The sequence below is a fragment of the Myodes glareolus genome, chromosome 1 (genome assembly GCF_982192425.1).
Source record: "Myodes glareolus chromosome 1, mMyoGla1.1, whole genome shotgun sequence".
Lineage (NCBI taxonomy): Eukaryota > Metazoa > Chordata > Mammalia > Rodentia > Cricetidae > Myodes > Myodes glareolus.
In genome coordinates this window covers 135,125,157-135,149,442 of record NC_142026.1, presented here as the reverse complement: position 1 = coordinate 135,149,442, position 24,286 = coordinate 135,125,157, and the positions used below count along the sequence as shown (strand labels likewise).

The 24,286-nt window shown below is 47.5% G+C and overlaps 1 protein-coding gene across 1 annotated transcript in view; it reads right to left on the bottom strand.

The window, feature by feature from the left end:
* Positions 1-24,286, bottom strand: part of Igf2r (insulin like growth factor 2 receptor) — an 87,738-nt gene that overhangs the window by 48,520 nt on the left and 14,932 nt on the right. Inside the window, exons 2-10 of the mRNA XM_085687557.2 lie at positions 15,593-15,732; positions 14,503-14,627; positions 13,591-13,689; positions 9,653-9,785; positions 7,479-7,608; positions 5,830-5,935; positions 2,093-2,255; positions 1,792-1,954; positions 898-1,001 (exon numbers count right to left, since the gene is read on the bottom strand). Coding sequence (XP_085543683.2) covers positions 898-1,001; positions 1,792-1,954; positions 2,093-2,255; positions 5,830-5,935; positions 7,479-7,608; positions 9,653-9,785; positions 13,591-13,689; positions 14,503-14,627; positions 15,593-15,732 — 1,163 coding nt within the window. The remainder of the gene's footprint in view (positions 1-897; positions 1,002-1,791; positions 1,955-2,092; positions 2,256-5,829; positions 5,936-7,478; positions 7,609-9,652; positions 9,786-13,590; positions 13,690-14,502; positions 14,628-15,592; positions 15,733-24,286) is intronic.

The window sequence follows — 24,286 nt, the reverse complement described above, 5'->3', positions numbered from 1 at the left end:
CACTGAAAGATTCCAATGTAAGAAGAGGGCCCCAGTGAGCCACAGCCCTCAGGGCCCTTTGCTTAGAAACCACCAACCAGCAGAGTTATGAGAACCTAACTCCAGGCATCGTGGTTGCTCCCAAATCCTACTGTGAATCATGCAGGAACCACCCAAGACTGACCAGAGAGACAGAAACAAACACCCTCAAGGAGCAGTCATAAGAGCTTGGGCCTGCTGCACACCGATGAGACTGGAAACCAGGCTCCATCTTAGGATGAGAGCCTACTGAGGAAGAAGGTAGCCAGGGGTGCCTGGGGCAGAGCCAGAGGTGCTTGAACAAGACAGATCTCTAATGACAGAACTTTATCAACTGTCTCCAGGTGCCAGGAATGTCTGAAATCAGAACCTGAAGAGCAGGCAGCAAGCCAGTGACTCAGGGATCCCTCTAGTCACCCAAAGGGAGCCATGCCTACAGCTGGGACTTATCCAGTGGCATCCCAAGATTCCCAAATTCAAACTCTACCAATCTAGCACTCTGTAAAAAATCTTATGACATGAAAGAAGTGGCACACACTTGAAGCTGCTGAATGAGGCTACCTCTGCTGGGCCTGCTCTGCTGAGTGTGCCTGCAGCAGAATTCAAGACACAGACTCTCTCCAGCAAGCCCAGCACTGGGCAGATTCCCAAAACAAACATGGAGAGCAGAGGAAGATGGAAACAGGATGTATGTATGCATCCTGGAGGAGTGGGGGCAGGGAGGATAGTGCTGTGACAGAAAAACCTGGGGACTGGAGGTGGCCAGGCCCAAAGGCAGCCAACTCACTCCGCTGTTCAGCACCCTCCTTCCAAGACAAGAACCGTGTGCACACGCAAGCCCGTAACACAAAGAGGGGTAGGCAGGGCCCACGCGTTCACCTGCGGTTTTGTTGCACTCGAAGTTGATGACGCTCATTCGCTGGAAGCCAGAGCTGCACTCATCGCCTCCAGAATAGATCAAGGTGAGGTCTCCATCTGAGTACCTAGATTGTCATGAACACAGTGCTTTACAGAACCAAGGAATTCGAGGTTTCAAAAACTGCTTTGTTAAGCCTTTTGCACACCACCCACAAATCCCTCCTGACATAAAACTGCAGGCTCTCCAGCCAGCTGGGCAAGCGTCCTGCGGAAATGAGTTCCGAATGTTCAGGCTGTCAGCCTCTTGCTGTAGAGTACTAAGGGACCAGAGAGAGGGAGGCCACTTTGCTGGCAGCAGCGGACTGCTCTTACTGTCACTCTGGGACTTTACTCAGAATGAATAATGTCCACAAATCAAACAGCCTCACTAGCAACTTCCAAAGGTACCACCTCTACAAGATCTGGTGTAAGACTCAATTCAAAAACTGACTCTTCTTACTGCTTTCGGGAAGCCAAATGCCAAGTTAAAGTCCTAAGAATTATGTCAAGTGAGGTTTTTAGCTATTTAAAACTTGTATATAATGCTAATGGTATTTCAAGTCCTCAAATTGCCAGCGGAAATTAAAAAAGAAAAAAAGACTTATCAAAAACATAAATTTCAAAAACAATAGCCATATAAAGTGTTAACTGCCTAAATTCCCTACGATACATTTACAAAGCAATAGTTCTAACAGATGTGCTCTTATCAGAGTCAGGAAGCTGCCCAACTGTGCAGGGACAAATGGCAACTTGCCCAAGTAGCACAGGAAAGCATGTCAGGTTCTGACTTTCTTGTGCTCAGGGTAAAGGGAAGAGGAAGAGGGGGGCTAGAGTCATGGCCTACAAGGAGATATAATGCACTTAACAATCACCCACCGGAGTGTCTGGTTCTGGTGTCTTCCTGCTATTTTGACTTGGGTGAGATCCGCCTTCTTCTCTTGACAAACAGCAGCCTCTTTGTTATTACAGGGTGGGCCCTTTGTTCCACAGACATTTATATAAAATTTATACTCTCTTCCATCAGAAACATAGGTGGACCCTAGAGGAAGGACCAACAAAAAGGGAGTGTTTGCTGGCACCTGTCAGAAAGCATGGTATTTCTTCTAAGCACACCTTAGCCTCTTCCAGCCAGGCTCCTCCAGTGAAGCACAGGACAGAACAGAGGCACCACACATACCTGCCTGCTGGGCCAAGGGACTGAGGTCAATGGTGATGTCATGCTGCTCACTGCTTAGGGAGCACGTTTCACTCTCCAAGTAATCTCTGTGGCAGGCATACTCGGTGATCCACTCAACCTCATAGCGACAGTTGGACTTGGCCGTGAGTTTGGGAATGGTGCCCTGCAGGGAGCAATCAGAGAGTCTTAGATGCAATGCATTTACACACCTCCCATGTTCTGGGAAAGTCCAAACACAGGCTGCTAGAACTTTTAGTTTTTCTGTTCCTTGTCCCTGGCACATTCTGGTTGTCTAATTCTATTACTCTTACTAAAACTCAGGTGTGTGTGTGTGCATTGGGAGGCCACAGGTCAACTTCAGATGTCTTCATCTAACACTTCCCTCCCTGTTTTTTGTGAGGTTTGCAGGAAGAACATCAGATGAGCCTGGAGAGTGCTGCTCTCCAGCTGGTCAATGAGACCCAGGGACCTGCCTGTCTCCTAACACACCCAGCACTGAGGTAAAGAAACGGGTATCTGGGGTTCAAACTAAGATCCTCATGCACAGAAAGCACTCTGCCCACTGGGCCACCTCAGCATAATCTACAACTTGTTTTTAACCTTTTCTCTCCATTTGACTTGGAACAACTGCAGTCACTGTGAGTGACACCCAAGCTGTAGTTAGCAAGTTCACTGTAAACCTTAGCACTGAGGAGTCAGTACACCCTGGTAAACAGTATGGGTGGCTCCAAACCCTGGAGCTGAGGATACTGCTCCTCAATACTGCCATGCAAGAGCACCACCATCCACTGCCCTCAAACTTCTCGGAGCCAGTTTGCACACCTGTTGTGCCAGCCCTTGAAAGGCTAAAGCAGGAGCACTGTAGGTTTAAGTTCTGCCTGAGCTAACCTACAAAGCAAGACCCTCTCAAAAGTACAAAATATGGATTGGAAAACAGCTCAGTCAGTAAAGTGTTTGCTGTCCAAGCATGAAGAGCCATGCCAAACGCCCAGACACACATAACAAGTCATGCACAGCAGCACACACTCTGTAATCACAAGGCTGGGGAGGAAGCAGCCCTGAGTTCAGTGGTTTGCTAACCTGGGCCAATCTGGCAAGACTCAGGTCCCAGTGAAACGTCTTCTCAAAATAAAAGGGTAGACAGCTCCTACGGAACACCACCCAGGGTCCTCTAGCCACCATACACAACTGTGCACATCACATGCGCGAACACACACGTGCACACAAGCACACACAAGCACACACACACACACCCATCTCAAGATGTAATGTACACCTAAATAAGCTGGGGCAGAGGGATGGCTCAGTAGGTCCCTGCTGCTAAGCTTGGCAGTTGGCCTGAGTGCCATCTCTAGGACACACATAGTGGAAGAGAACCAAGCATAGAACCCTTATACATGCATGTGCAATTGCACAAATGTAATTTTAAAAATTCTTTTAAGAAGCTGCTCTGGATGAAGCTAGGGTTTCCCCAGCTGAAGCAAATGTACTCTGCCATCTTGTGCTTTGAGCTTTGGTGGGAACCACGGAGGATGCTAGCAGGTTCCCGGCTCCTTGTTACCCTCGGAGAAACTGCTCTGGGCACCTTAACCCCTCAATGCTTTCTGCACACCTGCTGGAGGCCAGTCCCGGTGCACACATGGTCACAAGCTGCAGCACTGCAGCCATAACCCTCCTCTGCTTGACTAAAACTTGGTGCTCCTTCCTAGCATTAGGCTCCGGACAACCTGCCAAGAGGCTGCAGAGCTGAGTGCTCAGAGTCAGCAGAGACCTACGCACTACATAGCTCCATTCACATAAACTATCCAAAAAGAGCAAATCCACAGCCACAAAGTAGACTCATGGTGTGCACGCTGTGAGGAGGGGAAAATAAATGACTACTAACACGCAAAAGCATCCCGGAGAGTGGGGCAGGGTCTAGATTAGACTGTGGGAACGGATACACAATGCAAAAATGCTAAAACCCATCGAACTGTATAACAAAACAGGTGAATTTTACAGTCCATAAATTCAGTGATATTTTAAAAAGAACATAACAAGGCGAATATTTATTAGATACCAGCTGCCAAGGCACTCAACAAGCCAACAAAATGCATAAACAAACTTCTCAAGGACAACACAAGTACACATTCTGTCCAAGCAACAGCTTGAAGAAGAAACAAACAGCACGAAGAAATACCTCGGATCTCTTGAGTATAAAGGAGGCAAGAAGGCTTCTGGTAGTCAGTTATTCTGGGGAGCCATTTCTCTCCAGACACAGAACAAATAAAATGGGAGTCCATCAGCACTGCTGCCTAGAGCATCTCACCAGGATTGAGATTCTGTGTCTACAGACATACGACTTCCTCACCATACACTCAGAACACCAAGAAGGCATCCAACTAAGCTGATAGCAATAAGAAACCAGATAGAGGGCTTGATGGCAAGCTGAACCTCGACTGGCTTGTATCCCTCCAACCCCCACACATGGACTAGATAGGCAGTGACTGACCTAAAACCAGAGCAACCTCCATATTTGTTCAGCAACAGAATTCAATCCTCTTATTTCTACTACAAAAGGGAAGAAAAAAACAGTGGGTGTAGACATAGGGGTCTGCTGGGCACTGGGCCTTCAGACTGTTAATCTCCTTGGTGCCACCACCTCTACCAACTGTCCACGAGTGAACTCTGCCTCTGGATATCAGTGTCATCATGTAGAGCGCAATTGTTAGGTTGTCAGATTTATTTCATGGAAATTGTTCCTCTCTTTTATTATGTATGAACAATAAACTATGCATTCAAAAAAGATACCTGACCACCTGCCTCTCTTCAAGATTCAAAAGCAGCTCACAGTAAAATAGCTGCTGGCATGTCCAAGGTCCTGGTTTTCAACCCCAGCCACAAAGAGGTAAATAAATAAAATGAAAATTAAACGTAGCCAAGAGACAGAGTCATAAATCTGTCTAGGACTGTGAGTGAGAGGGGTAGCAAACAGGAGACAAAACGGGAGCACCGGAGTGGAGAGACAGAAGTGACTTCCTCCCTACAAGAATCCCAGGCTTCAGGGGTGGGAAGGTAATTCCATATCTAAAGTTACTGCCATGTAATTTTGATCTACAGAACCTACTTTTTAAAAAGCCAGACACTGTGGTGCACACCTGTAATCCCAGCACTGGGGAGGTGCAGACAGGTAGATCCCTAAGGCTTGCTGACCAGATCAGCCAGCATAACCTGGTTGTGGGAACCTGAGAAATGACATGCTAGGTTGTTCTCTGGCCTCCATATTTATCTACACCACATGCAAACTAAACTCATACACAGAAACACACCCCCACTAAAAGAAGAAAAGAAGTCTCAGAATTCAGATTAGTTGAAGCTTTTCAACTATTTGCTAAACACATACACACATGCACATTTACCCATAAACTACTTTACTCACCTCATCCAGGTAACAACAAACACTACTCCACACCTTCCCAGTTGGTGTGTTAAGAGAAGGGTGTGAGGGATGTACACCTGCACCCCAGCACTTGGAAAGCTGAGGAGCCACAAGAAGACCCTGCCTCTAAACTAGCACACAAGGACGAGCAAACTGGGCACCCCAGGGAGCCCGCGCTCACAGAAGTGGTCTCCCCACTGAAAGTCCTAGATCCCTTTAGTCCATCACCCTTGCATGACTCAAACACAGGCACACGATCAGTTGGGCCAGTCTCCCTGAGGATCATATCTTTAGAGTTACTTAGAGACAAGTCACTCACCTCTCTCCGCTCAGATGGGCACACAAATGTTATCGTCACTGCAGGGCTGTGACCATTACAGAAGTCTGGTTTTTCACCCTCTTCCTTCACATAAGTCAGAACAAGCCTGCAGAAGCCATGTGGAGAAACTCTATTACAGAAGGGCAGATCACGTTCAAACGGATGTACTGCCCTGGGCAGTCAGCACATATGAGGAGGAGACTAGCAGAGGGAAATAATAAACACTGTCATATTTCCACTTTAAAAGGCATGAAAGTGTAAGCTTCAGAGAGCTCCCTGTTGAAAGTCAGACCAACGTGACAATCAGTGCACACATACAAATCCTGAAGGAAGTTTCTCCATAAAGAACACTTCTGTAAAAACCAAATCAACATAGCTGGGGAGACCTAATAATTTTCTGTACAAGGTCACATGATCTTCCCCCGACATCCAACAGCAAACCAAAGAGCTTTATGTCAACCTGTCAATCTGTGGCTGGTCACAGGCTAGGGCTGCTATACCCAAAGCCCAACCAAAGTCCCTGCCAGTCAGCAGGCTCCTGCCTCAGCTGTGGGGCATGCCCTCATCTCCCATGCACCATTGCGCAGTGCTGGTAAGAGACAAGTCACACTCTGCATGGTACCCTTCATTCCCTGAGCCCTCAGTCAGTCACCAGCCTGCCGCTCTGAGCTATCCCTCCCAACTCCAAACGGTGCGGCCCTAACAACATGCTTCATCAGCTGACTACCAGACCACAGGGACGTTAAAGGGGTAAACAAATGGGACCCTCAAGCAACAGTTCTGTTGTTGAGAGGATACGAGGCCACGGAAAACTCCCAGCCTTTTCCAGTTCAGGCCTTGCTCTACCAACAGTACAAATCTCAGATGGGCCAGAGAAAAATCAGGTTCCTGAAGTTGAGGCCCACAGGCAATACAAGAACCTGTATAAATAAGAGCAGGGAGTACGCACTATATCCCGGATAGAAAGGAACTAACTGTATGCTGTATGCTGGAGGGCTACCAGCAAACTGCCCCACGTACTTCTCCAAAAGAAAGGCTAAGGCTAAAAAGAAAAGTGACACAAAATGAAAACTATGAGCAGGGTCAAGGACTCCAAGTTACTTTAAAGCCAGAAGGTGGTGGCGCACGCCTTTAATCCAAGCACTTGGAAGGCAGAGGCAGGGAGATCTCTGTGAGTTAGAGGACAGTCTGGTCTACAAGAGCTAGTTCCAGGACAGGCTCCAAAGCTACAGAGAAACCCTGTCTCAAGAAATCAAAAACCAAAAAGAAAAATAAAAGCTGTGTCACTGTACCCAGGTCATAAACCAAGTTACTCTGAGCTGCACAGCAAGACTATCTCACAAAGCCAAATGAATGTTGCCTAATAAAATAAGCGAGCAACATGTAAACCAGCTTGAGACAGGCCAGTGAACCTGCTGGAAATGGGATGTGCTTCCCTGGCTCCTAGAAGTCAAATTCTTTCTTGTTCTCCTCTTTTACCAGTATTAACTGTACAGAACAATGGGTCTCACTATGACATCTTCACACGGATCATGCCAGCACCCCCAGTACCAAGTTTCCATTCCCTTCTCTTCTCCATTAGTCCTCCTAAAAGGCAGACTCTCTTGCTGAGGACCTAAAATAAGCCACCCAGGTGGCTACAGACTGACCTGTCCTTGCTCACCAGCTTCAGTCCCTCCTTAGGCCGGCCAACGTCAAATGCCTGGTCTCCCTTCAGCAGACAGGCGGCAGTGCCAGCAGGACAGTCTCTCAGCTGTGTGCTCGGATCCCGAAGGGAGTCTGCAAAACATCACAGATGACTTTAAGGCAGAGCAAGTAACAAAAGCAGAATTCATGTGAATCCTTATGTCCAGATCTTGAAACAAACGATTTTCACAACCCACCCATTACATTCTGAGAGTCTGCCTGAACCAATCAACTTTCCGTCATGTGGGTCTAGAAATACCAGGTATTAGTCTATCTGGCACATAAGGGGCCCAGGTGACAGACATTCCTTTGTCACCTGTGGTTATAAATGTTCACATCTGTGCTAAGTCTCTCTTTAGCATTGTCCCTTTAAGTTTGAGATGCTAGAAAATGGGGCATTACAGGGACAAGTTAAAAGACTCTGGGTGAATGGAAAGAAACCACAGACAGGTCTGGGCTCACATCCCAGAGGATGAGTCCCTCCTTCTCTCTGTCTCCTGTGCCCTCGCTCCCCACTAGACCTTGGACCACACTGTGTTTGCTCCTCCACCAGGTACTTCCTCTTCCCAGCCCTAAGCTCCAAGACAGCAGAAACTTCAGGATGATGAGGTTATGATGGAACCTCTATGGCAGCCAAGGCACTGAAAGTTTTAAACAGCACTAGACATGTAAGGATGCAGCAGCACCTCCCCAGGACCTCAACAACCACCTCAGTCAGTGAAAGGGACACCCTGCCTCCCGCCGGCTACCATGCCTCCTGCAGCTCCCCAAGCCCCACTGGGGTCCAACAGCTAAAGTAGACATGAGACTTTAGGGACCTTCAAAGTTAGTATGGGGTAACTTCCTAGGGCTAAAGAAGGAGCAGCGGAAAACACGGGACCACCTTTAAAGACCATAAAGGATGATTTCTCCCAAAACTACTGGAAAATTGGAGAGAAAAACTAAAGTATTTATTGAATTGAAGCAATATTTAAAAGTTTGTTTTTAAGGAACACAACTTTGTTTTCCAAATAGAATTTAAGAACTAGAAATTCCGCTGGGCAGTGGTGGCGCACGCCTTTAATCCCAGCACTTGGGAGGCAGAGACAGGCGGATCTCTGTGCGTTCGAAGCCAGACTGGTCTACAAGAGCTAGTTCCAGCACAGACTCCAAAGTCACAGAGAAACCCTGTCTCGAAAAACAAAACAAAACAAAAACAAAAACAAAACAAAAAAAACCTAGAAATTAGAAATTTCAATGTTTTCCAGATTGAAACATCACAGTGTTGCAGTAGTTTAGGATCAAACTGAAGTTACTGTAACCTTCCATGAAAAGCCTGACATCACCACTGGTCACTGGCAGTCCTGGGTGGGGTCTAAAGATTACTTTAAACAGCTAATTAGAATACACAGGTAAGATGAATGTGCTTGTATTCAATATAAAGAACTGGCATCAGGCACATACTTACCACCCACTAAGTGACACGTAGTACTGAACTGGTATTTTTTTCCCCAAAATTTTTCTAAGACCAACATCTCATATATATTAAGAAAGAAACGTAAGGAAGACAGAAAACTATGGCCTCCTCTTTCTTTCCTTTTTAACTTTTCTTATTTGTCAGTACAATTTCTTTCCGGCACAACTGCAGTTAGCATAGCAGAAAGAGCAGTCCTGATCTGCAGGCTCCCAGTGCTGAGCCCATGAGGGAAGCACAAGAACTGGGGAGCTTAGCAAGTAATAAATAAATACGCAGTAAAACTAGACAGCCCTTTTGAGATAAAGGCCTTCATTTACAGCCTCTGGTTATCAGGGAAAGATATGCTGGCCTCTCACAGTTCTCCAAAGAAAACCAGAGTCGTTCCCACCCCAGCACACATCACAGCCACACTCTCAGAGCCTTCTCATCCCTCCATCCCTTTGACCCAGCCTCCAACTCAAAGGCTTGGGTAAACACAGCAAACTGAAACAAACCTTACCATGGAGCCCCAAATCCCAAAGTATCTAGCAGAGAAAACCTTCAGCAGAAGCAATAGCTTGAGCAGAATTTGCAGGGTTGGAGAAGGGAAGGATATTTGCTAAGGGAGAGAACGCAGCTCTCCAGAGAGAACTAACAGGCAAGTGACGACCACTTCCCACCCTGCTCCCTTAAAAGACTTACCTATGTCTCGACACACGTTGATGAACAGAGATGTGTCAGGATCAGAATCATCTACCAGGTAACCACCACTCAACTTGATCAGTGGGTTTAAATCATGCTTCTTTAATTTCTCATCAAATGCATAGCATGGCACCTAGGGAAGCAGAGGATAGTGAATCAGCCTTCCTTTACCCCACAGCTTGGGGCCAGTAGACCACAAACTTGAGATGGACACCACACAACCGTGTTTTCTATCCCTTAGGTGCAAAACAAACATGTTCTGTCAGGTGTGGTGGTGCGCCTCTTTAATCCGGCACTCAGGAGGCAGAGGCAGGAAGAACTCTGAGTTCGAGACAAACCTGGTCTACACAGCAAGTTCCCAGGCCAGCCAGGACTAAATGGTTGAGACCTTGCCTCAAAAAAAACAATTCAGTCTTCTATAGCATTCTAAGGCCTTTGCCCCTTCTTAAGGCTGCGCATCCCCTAACCAACTCCTCTCACCTCCCATCTCCACGGTTCACCAGGCCTGGACCGTGTCCTTCAGTATGCGACAAGATCCGCCTCCTTACCAGTGTCTTTCCCTACAGCTACCTCCCCTTCTCTGCACCTTAAGAGAAAAGTCCCTGAACCGCCCTGTCCTTTGTCTCTTCTTCCTAGCATTGTTTATCTGGAGCCTGCCCCTCACCCCACCAGAGTCACACCTGCCAGGTAAGTTTGCCTGTTGCCAGATCTGAAGCTCATTTCTTAGTCCTGTGATAGAGAATGACCACAGCCTGAAATCCTTCACTCCCCTTTCCCTTAGATTCCTGTCCAGAGGAAACTATTTCCTGCTGCCCTGGCCGCATCCTCACCGTCTTCTGATTCTAAATCCAGAGGTGGTTCAAGTAGGGAGGCTGAGTGGGTAAAGATGCTTAGCACACATATGCCTGACTAGAGACTATATTTAATTCCCAGAAGCCATTGAAAGGTGAAAGGTGCGAACCAACTCCACAAAGTGTCCTCTCAGGTCTCCGCAAATGCAACCCACACATACCATGCACATGCAATAGGCAACGTTTAAAACAATTATAAACACAGAGGTGCTCCCAAGTAGGCACCTGGCCCTCCTTCCCTGTGCCCCAACCTTGCTGCCCTGTGAATGGCTCAGACACCTGTCAGATGATCCAGATCTGAAGGATCTGCTGCTCTCGCCACCACCACCCGGCACAGAAACCACTTCAAAACATTAAAGTGAGCATATGGTTTCTCCCAACAGCATACTGTCCTCCACCTCAGGCAATGGGGGGGGGGGTGTCAGCAAGTAGTCTGGGGTCAAAACCATGACACTGCACATCCCATATCCAAGTACTAGCTGGTTACGTCAGTTGATTCTTCGAGTCAGCCCCTGATGTCCTCACTTCCTGTCACCTCCACATGACCACCCTTGTCCAAACTACCAGAATCCAACAGTCTCCAACAGGTTCCCCAATTGCAGCTTTGATCCCCTACACACACCCGTAGCCCATGACTTCACAACATGACCAATCTTTTGAAAACCAGAACATCTCTCCGTGCTCAAAAAAGTCCCTACTACTCAGGGAGCAACAGCCAAATTCTACAAGACTCCCAGCCTCCTTCACACAGCCAAACAGCTGAAACTGTAGGCAAGCCATACCAAGTAAATGTTTTCCTTATAGAGTTGCCGTGATCATGGTGTCTCTTCACGGCAATAGAAACCCTAAGACGGGAGGCTTGAAGTCTCCTTACTCCACTCTCATTCATGGCCGTTCTCTCATCTCTGTGAACTAACGGGCATTTTATAATAAAAATATCAAGGGGTCCACTACTGTCAGCAAAATCCTGTGCTTTGGAGTTTTGACTCTTTCATAAACAAAAACATGCACATTCAGAGATGAACACAGGAGTGAAAGGGCCCTGGCCACCAAGGGAAAAGTAGCTAATGATGAGATTTTATTTAAAATTGCACAAAAAGAATGTATCCCACAATACACTTTCCTCCCCAAGCTGCTATTAGCCATGGTGCTTTTCACAGCAGTAGGAAGCACACTATCACACTGCCCAAGGAAACAGTCTGAAAATCCATTCTCTACAGTCATTTCCAAGTACATTCACTGTAACAAAAAGCTCTAAAATTTTATCTCTTAGATGGCAGGTGAGGGTACAACAGTCAACTGTGTAACACCCAGCTCTCAAATGTCTCTTAGACATTATAGAACCTGCAGGAAGGTTCTGTCCACTACTTTTTCCCTAGACTGGCCTTGTGCGATATCACAAAGGGCTAAGAGATCACATCAAACCCCACACTCCCCTACTTCACCTCGAAGAGTGGCCGACTAGCTGAAGATCCTTAAGCAGTCTACCACACCCGCCCTGCTTCTCAGACCCAGAACTCTCTGACAAAGGGGTGGGGTGGAGGAGCCTGTGACTGGAGGGAACAGGCAGAGGGAAACTCCAGCTGAACACCACATTTCCCTAGAAGAAACGGCAAGAAGGCTGACTAACTGGGCTGCGTCAAAAGCAACCAAGGTGCTGATGCCCCTGCACTCAGAAGGCAGAGTAAGAAGCACTGCAAATGTGAAAACAGCCTAGGCTATGGAATGAGGTCCAGATTGCTTCAAAGAGCCAGAAAGAACAGAGAACTTAAGTGTTTCAACCCCACAAATCAGTGTCCCCACACGAGCAAGAGACACACAGCATTCACTCGGAGCGCAACGAGCCATGGGCTGTGAGAATGGGAACAAGGAGCAGCCTTCTGGCTAGGCGAAGACTGGAAGGCAGGAGTCAGGCTGGGGAAAGCCTGTACCCAGAGGCCTTGGGGGAGGTCTGTCCAAGAGGCTTAACCCTGAGCTACCAAGTCTGCTGTTGTTTGTCTATTCGCTGTTCTAGCTTTTGCCAGGCTACCAGCGCCACCTCTGCAATGTCTCCCCAGGTACTAGGAGAGGGGATGCACAGACAAAGTGCTTTAAACCGGCTGAAAATCCTCCCAGAACCTACTGGGTTAGGCACTGATTTAAAAGGCACCATCTGGGGCAGGCACCCCCGGCTGAGGAGGGAGCTCTAAGGAAGAGAAAGGAGAGTGGAGGGTGGCCAGGCTCACATCTGCAGCCTCGGTGCCTCAGTCGCTTTCCTCCTCTTTGAGGCACTTCAGGAAGGAGGGACTCATTTGGCTCTCAGTTCATCACGGAAGAGAACAGGCATGTGTGGCCACTGTCATATTTAATCCACAACAAGGAAGCAGACAGATGTTGGTGCTCAGTTCAGTTTCTGCTTTCTGCTCGCTTCAGGACCTGAGCCCCAGAAAGGTTCCCACCCACAGTCAGGTCCACTTTCCCACCTCAATGAACTCAATCTAGAAAGCCCCATATACACCCAGAGGTTCATTTCCATGGGAATTCTAAATCTATCAAGCAGACAATCGGGCTTAACCACCAGAGGAGGGCAGACATACCAAGTCTGGGGCCAGCCTGGCTTACATTAGACTCTGGCAATAAAAACTGGCAGAAAAAGAATCATCCAAGTGAGATCTGCCATGGGTAGGGAGCCGAAGCAGAGGAAGATGAAGCAGTTAGATCCCTGAGGGCCCCAGTGGTGGGACCCTCAGGACAAAACCTAAACCCAGGTCTGACTGTGTGTGTCGTGTACACTACCGGAAGTCAGACTAGAAGTAGCTTTTAGCAACTGAACCTCATAGCTTCTCTGTACAAATAGACCCTGACATCCACAAAAATAAAACCTAATATTTGAACTCTCCCACTGTCCCCAGTAACAACCTTCTATGAAGTTTTTTTTTCCTTTTCTTGAAAAAAAGACTTTTCTTTCAGGAAACATTCTGATTATGGTTTCCCCTCCCCTAACTCCTCCAAACTCTTCCCCACCTCCTCTCCCATCCAAATTCACACCCTTTCTGTCTCTCATCTCCAGAGTAGATTTCATAGCCAAATAGTCCCGGACTCCATTACCTCCTTATCAGCTTTAAATATGTCCTTCTTGCAGGCTGCAGTAGTCCTCCATTCAAAGTAATGCACACAGTCTGTGGCAGTCACAAACTCAGGGGTTCCCTGTTTAAAAAAAAAAGTTACCACACCACTTGATAGTGAAAGTTTGTCTTTCACCTCACAGGTAAACTCTCCCAAACTAATGGTGTGACAAGGAGTCCTAACTGCCGTGTAACACGGTTACAGAGAACTTCCTCAAACGGAAAGTTGGGATAGGCAAGTCTCCAGACATGCCATCTGACTGCCCAGCCGCTCCAATTCCACAAGCAAAGTAAACGCACGGGAAGCGAGCCCCTCTCAAGAGCCCAATGTTCTCTGACCAAAAATCAGCAAAATCAAAGCCAGAAAATATGACCTCATACATCCTGTGAGGAGGTCCCTAAGGAGCCCGTGCAGACTCACCAGACCCCGCCTCAGGCAGTCCCTTCTGGCTGCCAGGGATGACTCCAGATCAATAAACCCTTGGTAATTAACTTCCAACCTCCCCAACCCATGTGCAAAATCCCAGTTCATCTTCAAACCCTGTTTCCCATACAGTGAACACCAAACCCGTAAGAGCAATCGACAGAAGTCAGCAGCTAGTTTACTCTACAACATCACCTCCACAGCTCATGCTGCCGCCCAGAGACTTTAAGATCTCAATGTGTACAATGAGCAGTTACGGGCTGATTCAAAATTAACACTCAACCTAACTCAAGTCTCACTTCAACTCTACCATGTTTAAGTTCTGCCTACTTAGTGGATGGGCTGGGAGTGGAAGTGGACTGAGTCTGGCTGTTAATTTGAGCCATTTATTCCTCCAGGATCAGGACTTCTCTAACAAGAATGCCAGAGGGAAGACTACACATAACAAGGTGCAGGGAGGGCCCCACTCACCAGGGTCTTCCCACACAGAAATGTGATGCTGGTCTGCGTTGTGTGCTGTGAATCTGAAGGATGGCAATCCGTGGTGGTGTTGAATTCCAGGAGGGAGCTGGATGAACTTCTCAAATGAGAATCACCTATTACGAGGGAATGAGGATAAAAATAGTGAACACACATACGACATATAGGGCCTTCCGTTCATAGATAAGCTCTTAACGCAGACCAGGAGCGTTAAGCATGCTGGGTTGTCTTTGCAAATGGAGCCCAGCTTCCAGCCCAGAAGGCTAGGATCCCTTTCCATCTGAACTGCAATACTTACAAAGAACAGCAAGGGATCTCACTGCGCAGCCACACCGGGACAGTCACTCAGCACTCTGTTGCCCCAGAGCCGAGCTTTGGCCAAGCCCAGCCAGGCATGAGGGGGGGACAAGCTAAGTGCAGCAAAGCCAAGCCTGAGCCACACTCCACGCAAGGGGACTGCTCAGAGCCTAGCCGAGCCAACCAAAACAGAGTCGAGTTGCGCCGGGAATCCATGAAATGAAACCACACCACAGGAACCCAGGAACCCGCGCCGCGGGAATCCGAACCCGCCCCGCGGGAATGCCGAAACCAGAATCCCGAAGCCCTTCCGTGCCGCGAAGCCCTTCCGTGCCGCATCGCAGAAACGCGCTGCGAGAACTGGGATCTTGAACTGAAGTCATGCTGCAGAAACCCGAACCCGTGCCGCGGAAACACAAACCAGGGAATCCAGGGAATCCGAACCGGAAACCCCGAAGCCCTGCCGTGCCGCACCGCGGAAATGCGCCTCGAGAACCGGGATCTTGACCTGAAGTCATGCTGAAGAAACCCGAACCCGTGCCGCGGAAACAAACCAAACCTGCACCCAACTCAAAGCTATAAAAACTGAGAAACCAAAAGCCGAAGCCATAGGAACCTAGATCGTGCGAACACGCAAACACATGGACAAAATAACGTTTTAGGAAATGTCCATTAGGCACTAATGTTATTGTTATTGTTAATAACAATAAATTATAATATAAACATACAGTTGTGTACACCGCTAGAGCCATGCATTATGTTTACGTAATGTTATTTTACTTACCCACTGATCGAAAGGTTTTTGTCTTTAAGTCACACATACAAACAGCACTTGTCGGCCCACACCCGGGAAGATCCACATTTCCACAGACGTTTATCTTATAAACTGCATTATTTTTGGAATCAACCGCTTCCCAAGTGTAGCTAGAAAAGAAGATAGGCCATTTGTCACTGTCATTGATCTGACAATTAACTTCGCTCTGATTTGACATTCTAGCCATATTTGCTTCAACTACTACAAACAAGAAGATACTTTCATTAGCCAAAAATACCAAGTCAAATGTGGCAAACGTTTAAAAAGTGGCCAGGATAGAATCTACCAAGTACCACCTGTAAGCATTACAGCTCAGATGGAAAGGGATTCTGGCAGTTGGGAATAGCATAGGTCACTGTAAGCGAAGCAGCCTACAACCTGCCCCAGGGAAAGGTCTCCCCGGTGTAACAACCTGCTCCAGCAGAAGGCTTCCCCAGACAAATTGTTTCCACCCTGCTCCCTCCATGCTCAATCTCTGCTCCCGTGAAAGGTCTCACCCAAACCTTGGTCAAGAGATTTATTGGAAGGGAAGAACCCAGGAGAGCGGCTGCCTCTGTCGGGGTGGAAATGCTTACATAGGGCTCCTTAGGAGATTTTCAGGGTGGAACTGGTCAGATTTCAGTCCCTGAGCTCAGATTGGCACAATCTCATGCTCAGTGATTGGTCCGTTCTCGGCTTAGTTGATCATGGGCAGAAGGCCAAAGAGTGCTTCTTTCACTGGCCCTTCTCAGCCTTTCAGCTGTAATTTCAGGGCTAGGGCATATATCTTTCACCGGCTCTGAGTCAACTGTGTTTCTTTGGCACTGGTTTCAGGGCCGGGGTGGGTTTCTTTGGCTGACCCTTTCACCCCACACCACCTGGCCAGGAAAACCTGAGAATCCTCAAATCCATCCTTACTCTAAGAACATCAACTCAGGTGTGCTACTACTTAAGTCACACTGTGTAAGGTGGGCCCAGCACAGTCATCCCAGAGTGCTGAAGACCCAAAAGACTGCTGTATTTTATTTTGTGTTGAATTATTATTATTTTATATGTATGGGTATTTTGCCAGCATGTACATCTGTGTATCACATGTGTACAGTGCCCAAGGAGCCCAGAAGAGGGTGTCAGTTCCTCTGGAACTGTAGTTGCAGGCATTTGGGAGCTACCAAGGCTCTTAACTACCAGGCCATCTCTCCAGTCTTTCCAAGGGATTGCTTTTAACTCTCAAGCTTTTTCCTTGCCGACCCTGTCTCCATCTCCTGAGTGCTGAGGTCACAGGTCACCTAGACTTAACACGGTCAGGGGCCAAACCTAGGCCCAGGGACTCCACCAATCGAGCTCCATTCCTCAAGTTTTTTATTCTGTTATTTTTTTAAAAACTAGCTATAATGTGTAAAGCTGGCCTGTTTCTGGCAGACTACATTCTGGACCTCAACTGACTTGATAGCTCTGCTAAGAGTTGTTGTCTGCCTCACCATGAGACAAGATCTTCTGCAGGCTGACTCCCTACAGAGAACTCTGCAGAACCCACTCTGACTAGAGCTACTGTCAATCTGAACACCTGAAACAAAATCATTGGGGTTTTTTTGGTTCTGCCATGTAATTATGCTCAATCCTCTACTCTTCCCTGGGGGAATGCTTGCCTATTTTATAAACTGGGGTCCATTTCCTCAGCAGGGGTAAAAAGAAAAGGAAGAGAGTGGGTAAGAAGTTTCTTGAGAATGTGCTTTAAACACACACACACACACACACACACACACACACACACACACAGAAACATGATTAATAAAAACTCAAGAGAGAGAAATTGGACCTGAAGGTCCAAAAAGTAAAAACAGCCAGCCACTGGCTATTACCTCTACCTCAGTCTGAAATGGCGATCCTGCCTCCAGGAATCTCAGAATGAGACTGAGAGCTGTCTCCTCCCGTCTTATAATCCTCTCTAGTTCTGGGATTAAAGGCATGTTACCGCACAGTTTCTATGGCAACTAGTGTGGTGACTGGGATTAACAGTATGTGTTACCACTGCTTGGTCTGTAAAGCTGACCAGTGGGGCTGTTTTATTCCCTGATCTTCAAGCAAGCTTTATTTATTAAAATACAAATGAAATATCACTACGACATACACACACACACACACACACACACACACAAAACAAAACCCTGATTAACTTTGAACAGTTCTGATGGAAGGAGGGAAGAAAGACTAAATCAGACTTATTGGGATAAGCCTACCCAGAGGTAGAGGTTCAGAAGTGAGACAGCTCCCACCCATTTCTAGTCATGTGAGCCTGTGACGACTGCCCCACGGAAACACCCACAGAAGTTCCCAAAGCTACCAGGTACTGTCCGTAGCCTTCTCTGACTAGAATTTACTGCCCAAGCAGTACCACTAGTATCACGGACAAACAACTCTTAGGCCTGGACTCCAGGGTCAGAGGCCCCTGCCCAATAGAAGGGTGTGTGAGCATCTGGCAGGTGACAGAGTGTCCTGGGAATTTGTGGCCACTAAGCTACTACAAACCTGAAAAACTGGTTACGTAAGTGCCAGGCCTTTGGGGTGACATCAGGCTTTAAAGCAGGAACTACTCAACAGGCTTAGTTACCTCCAGAGCTAGGAGGAAAAAAAAAAATCACTCACGCACTGTAGCTAGCCCAGAGAAAATCATCAATAAAACCTGTTTCTTCTTCCTTGGGCTGAGGGGAGGGGGGACATGGGTGCACGCTTCGTTTGTTTCATGGTGTGTGTGTGTGTGTGTGTGTGTGTGTGTGTGTGTATGGGGGGGTGGGGATTCCAAACTTGTAGGCATCCTTCTGCCTGTGCCCCCCTATCCCCAGTGCTGGGATTACAGAGGCCCAGCCACAGGGTTTCCCAAGAGGTACAGAATGACCAAGTTTCCAGGCCCCTGGAAGAAGGAAGGGAAGTAAGTGAACAGTACACACAATATAAGCTCTGATGGAAACTAAGACAGTGGGGGAAGCAGTGATCACTGAAGACTACGGCACAGCTGTGCCAGGCTGGGGAATTACTCTCAGCCCTGACAAGCAGCAGTGACTTCAGGGGTGAAGGGGAAAAAAGAAAGAGAACAACTTGGTTAAAGCTGGAGGACTAAGAAGTCGCAGGCAGCAGGTAGGGAGGCCACAGAGGCAGGGTCAGCCACGCCCATCCTGCAGTAAGCAATCTTGATTCTACTTGAAGAAAGTGAAGTCCACAGCACATGTAAGCTTTCCTTGAAGCGGTTAGGTAGCATTTGCAGGACACTAGCAAATTTCTATTGCTATGGGGAATTTCGGAGAAAATGCCAATCTCTCATTTGCGGGCTATAATTCCAAGTTTTTCCAAGCTGGCAGGCAGGCAGGCAGGCAGTTCGCTGAAAACCTTAGCCTGACATCAGTACAGCACCTCACAGCCCAATGACCAAAGTACCCATGGTGCCACAGAAGTCTGCAATGAGAACCAAACCTAAGGAAATGCAGACAGAGCGAGATGAACAGGGTGCAGTGAGGTGCACAGGAGTCAGAAGACATGCACTTTGTATCGCACACAAATCTATCAATGGAAGTGATGACATTAACAGGGAGGGCAGATTCTGTCAGCTACTCAAGTCTCTGAACACAGCTTCTCAGAACTGATGTAAGGGCTCACAGGCAACCCTCCCCGTGGATGCCCCCAGCACCATGGAACTCAACCCCCAGCTCCCAGGCTAGTTCAGCTCTTAGTCACATCACCTAAGAGCAAAGGATCGGTCACAGTGAAACCTAACAATCTGCAGGCTGTTCGCACTGGAGATCTAATTCCAGCAAACATTACAGCTGCTTTAAAACAATCCAAAATGACAGGCCTGCACCTGTGCACTGTCACTCAGCTAAACACCACGTCGGGAGCTGAGTCAATCCTGCAGTGCGGTGAGAGGGAGCTGACCTGAGGGTGTGGACGGCTTTCAATAAGCCAAAGAGTGGGAGAAAGAAGCGCCGTGTTTAATAAGGAGGGGTTGCACCTCTGAAGCCAAGGGCGATGGTTCAGTGATGGACACTGGGCAGCCAAGGAAGGAGGATCAATAGTTAAAGGACAAACTGGCTACAGAGTGAAGCCTACCCTAGCGTGGACTAGCCAAGAATCCATTTCAGACCAAGCATAGTGGTCCATGCCTTTAATCCCAGTGCTCAGGAGGCAGGTCTCTGTTGAGTTCGAAGCCAGCTTTGCCTACATTGAGAGTTCCAGGACAGCTAGGGCTGTACAGTGAGACTTTGCCCCAAGAAAGAAAAAGAAAGCAAAAAATAAACAGTAGAAGTTGTTACATTTAAAATCATGAACTAGATGACTAAATTTTCTGGCAGGTCAAAAGCCAAGCAGTCAAATAGCCCAGGCTGTAACCATCCTTAGAATGGAGTCCGAAAAAGCTGAAAACTCAGCATGGGGCTGGCCATCCAAGCACCTGAGAATAAGGGCCCCAGAGACTGAAGTGAGCGGACAACAAACTGGCATGAAATTTTATATTTTAGAAAAGAATTCTCTATTTGAAACAAATATGGATAGTCGAAACTAAAATTCCATCCCATAGCAACAGTTCACTGCTAAGCAAGAAAGGCGCCCAAAGTCCACCCTTTCCCAAGTTTACACAGTGAAGACTGGGCAGAGGCAGGCAGGGCGGACAGTTCACTAGCTCAACGGGAAAGCAAAGCCTTAATCTTTTAACGCTACCAAGAGGTAAAGTTTTGAGCAGACCACCAGCAGCTGAGCGCACGTAAGGTCTCCACGCCCTCCCACAGTGAGGTCAAGGGGCATGCTCACAGCTCTCCACTATTTACTCAAAGTCACTGACGCCTCGCTGGGCTCCATCTCATTTGAGGGACTGCAGCAGGCAGTGAGGAGAAGAAACACCAAGGCTGGGATATAGGTGGTCAACCTAAAACACAGCCTGAAATCTGCCTGCTGTCCCATCCTTGCAAACTTCAGTCTCTCTCCTCAAATGAGGACACACAATTTTAAGTAGAACGACCCCTCTGGGCACATACATCTGAACACGTGATTCCTAGTTAGGGGTGCTCTTGGGTGGGTTATGAAACGTTAGGAGGTGGAGCCCTGCTGAAGGAAACATGTCACTGGGAGACAGGCTTTCCCAGGCACACCCAGCTTCCAGTCTGTTCTCAGAGCTCCCTGCCTGTGGAATGCCTGGATGGGAATGTCTCTCAGCTTCTTGTTCAAGACATCCACTGCCGTCTTTTTCCACCATTAAGGAGCGTCCCTCTAGAAGCCTAAGGTGAAATAAACTTTTCCTTCTATAAGTGGTCTTGGTCATCACAGCAACAAAAAGCAACTGCTTCAGAGGCCCTGAGTTCCACCCCGGCACCATATATAAACCAGGATGGCAGTACAAGCGTAGGAGGTTAAGAGTCAGGAACTCAAGGTTGCCAATGGCTACATTACGAATGGGATGATTCTGGAACACAAAACTGTTCTCTTCAGTTAAGTTCTTCAGGCTAAGTCACTAAGACCTGTCTACTTTTTTTTATGGCCAAGGCCACCTGAAGGTTAGTTCCAGGTTACCACTACTTACCAAAACATTAGGAAGGAAACGGGCTAAAGAGACAGCTAAGGATAGTGAGCCCGGCATACATGAGGGCCCTCCCCCAAGCCTCAGTACCAGGGAACCAGAGGGAGAGCAGGACATCAGGCTATGTGTGCCTCAGGACAAGGCTCCTCCCAGCGCCAACCCCTACAGAGCACCCATCCCAACAATTGCTCCATCTTCAATACTCTTGAATTCTTCAGCGTAGAAGGCAAAACACCAAGGCTCAGAACAAGTATGACTCGCCCAATGCTATGAAGTGGCTAGGCCAGAAACAAACCTGGGTTAGCTGAGCTCCAAGGATAAGAGCTATACCACTAGGGTCAACTGTCTCATTTAGTCTACATTTTGAAAATAATTTAAATTTTCTGAAAAGTATTTAGCTTCAATGACAACACTGAAAAGTTCTCACACACACGAGTGCGCACAAACTCCCACACGCACATACACACACATGCACACTCGTGCACATACACACAAAGCAATTAAGATGACAGATGTGGGGGCTGGAGAGATGGCTCAGTGGTTAAGAGCACAGGCTGCGCTTCCAAAGGTCCTGCGTTGAATTCCCAGCAACCACATGTGAGCAAGGAGCTCACAACCATCTATAATGAGATCTGGTGCCCTCTTCTGGCTGCAGGCATACATGCAGGCAGAACACTGCATACATAATAAATAAATCTTAAAAAAAAAAAAAAAGATGACAGATGTGATATAGAGACTTCCAAGTTCTTGTTTCATCTCACAACCACCCGTGCACAGTACCATCTTATCCAATAACACAACATTAAGTCATTCTTTTATAGGCACATCCAAGATACAGAAACTCCCTTTCTTGTGTATGCTGTCAAAACTCATGTGGACCTCGGAGGAGGGAGACTTCTCAGAGTGACCTGGAAGGAAACCCTGGGGAACACTAAGCCCAGACCACCTGGCGCTAAACGCAGGCTACCTGTGCCTTGGCCTAGAACTGCCAAACTGCAGACCAGACTCCTCACACCCCGCAGGTTCCTTCCCTCTGGCCAGGCCACTGGGCTCTAAGCTAGTAGACTTCTGAGTAGAGAAGCATCCTCTCCACTGCTCTCAGACTCACTCAGGCCCCTTCCTTTAGAGGGACTGTAAACACAGACACAAACCAAGAGGTCCGGAGGGAAATGGGAAGGGCAGACATCACAAACATGTTGTGTATTTGATGAGCTATCTCTAATTTTAAAGTGAGCGTGGTGATAGAAACACACTCAACAGGAGTGGTTAGCAAACACATGGGCTGAGTCTGCCCCTCACTAGAAAAACTGAGCACGGATCAGTCTGAAGGCAACAGCCATCTCCTGACCTGCCTAGAAGTTCAAGTCACCTACGCCTCAGGAGTGGCTCTGAGGTTCCACTTTAATTTCAGAATACCCTCAAGGATGTTGCAAACTTACAGACTGTGGTAGTCTGACTAAAGATGGCCCCATAGGTTCATAGGGAGTGACATATTAGGAGGTGTGGCTTTGTTGGAGTAGGTGTGGCCTTGTTAGAGGAAGTGTGTCACTAGGGGTGGGTTTGGAGGTTTCAGAAGCTCAAGCCAGGCCCAGTGTTTCTCTCTTCCTGCTGTCTGTGGATCCACGTATAGAAATAACTCTCACCTACTTCTCCAGCACCATGTCTGCTGTGTACCACCATGCTTCTGAATTGTAAGTCAGCCTCGATTAAATGTTTTCTTTTATAAGAGTTGCTATGGCTGGGCGGTGGCGGCACAGGCCTTTAATCCCAGCACTCTGGAGGCAGAGGCAGTCACATCTCTGAGTTCAAGGCCAGCCTGGTCAACAAACCAAGTTCCAGGACAGCAGGAGCTACACAGAGAAATCTTGTCTCAAAAAAACCCGAAAGAGTTGCTGTGGTCCTGGTGTCTCTTCACAGCAAAAACCCCTAACTTAAGACGGATATAACTTGAAGGACTTTCATTTTTAAAATCTTAAGTCTGTGACACTGTATGAGGTCAGGAACAGAGTGTATGTATCTTATTATCCCAGCACTGCAGAGGTGGAGGCAGGAGGAGGCACACAGCAAGATTCTGACTTCAAGGCGGGGAAGCGGGGAAGCGGGGGGGGGGGGGGGGGGGGGGAGACAACCAACAGCAAAGTGCATGTGGTAGCACACCCTGATGCTTGGGGAGGGGGTAGAGCCAGGACAGGAGGGGCATCATAGATTCAAAAGAATAAAACGAAAAAGAAAAACATAAGGGGGCAGGGTAGCAACATGGCTTGTGGGGCTAAAACATTTGCTGTCAAGCCTGACAACCTGAGGTCCCTGGGATCCACATAGTAGAAGAAGCAATTTCTACATACCTGACCTTCACACATGTGCCATGGTAAACACACATCACACATACAATAAAAAATAATAAATTGTTCTAAGTATTTTTAAATTTACACACAAAACCAAATCTATATACTCTTAGGAAAAAATCCCCAGAACCCACCTAAAAGCCAGACTCAGTAGTGCAAGCGTCGGTTAGTTCAGCCCTCAACAGGAGATAGAGGCCTGGTATACATAACAGAGATACACAAGAACCCTTGTCAAAACCAGAGGGAAGGCAAGGACACCCAAGGTTCTCTCATGATCTTTCCATTTGTGTGCCTGCCCACACATGCGCGTGTGCGTGCACACACAGGGGAGCTAGTGTGCATGCACACGAATGCTTCTATGGTCAAGTTATTTGCATGCCAATCACTTAATGAAAAATACCTTAGAAACTTATTGGGTCTCTTTCTGTCTTCTAATAGGTACATCTCTGTTAACTCAACCTCTTCCCCATTCAGTTATGTATCCTCCTAGTTCCCCAGCCGCCTATAAGTCTTAAGATGACAGTGACAGCTTGCAATCATGTAGCTGGTCAATATTTAATCACTGGCTTATAATTACCAGCACACAAAGCCGGTATGACAGAATCAGTCATAAAATTAACAAGCACATGAGTCAGTAATTTGTCTTCCTTTAAAAAATGAGAAAGTTGATGATCCACACAAGATACACACACAGTGCTAGCAGGGGTGCTTGTCGTGATCCCCAGTGAGCATGAAGCTGCCTCTTGGAGACAAAAAGAATCCTGAGTCTTTCCAACTCAACTT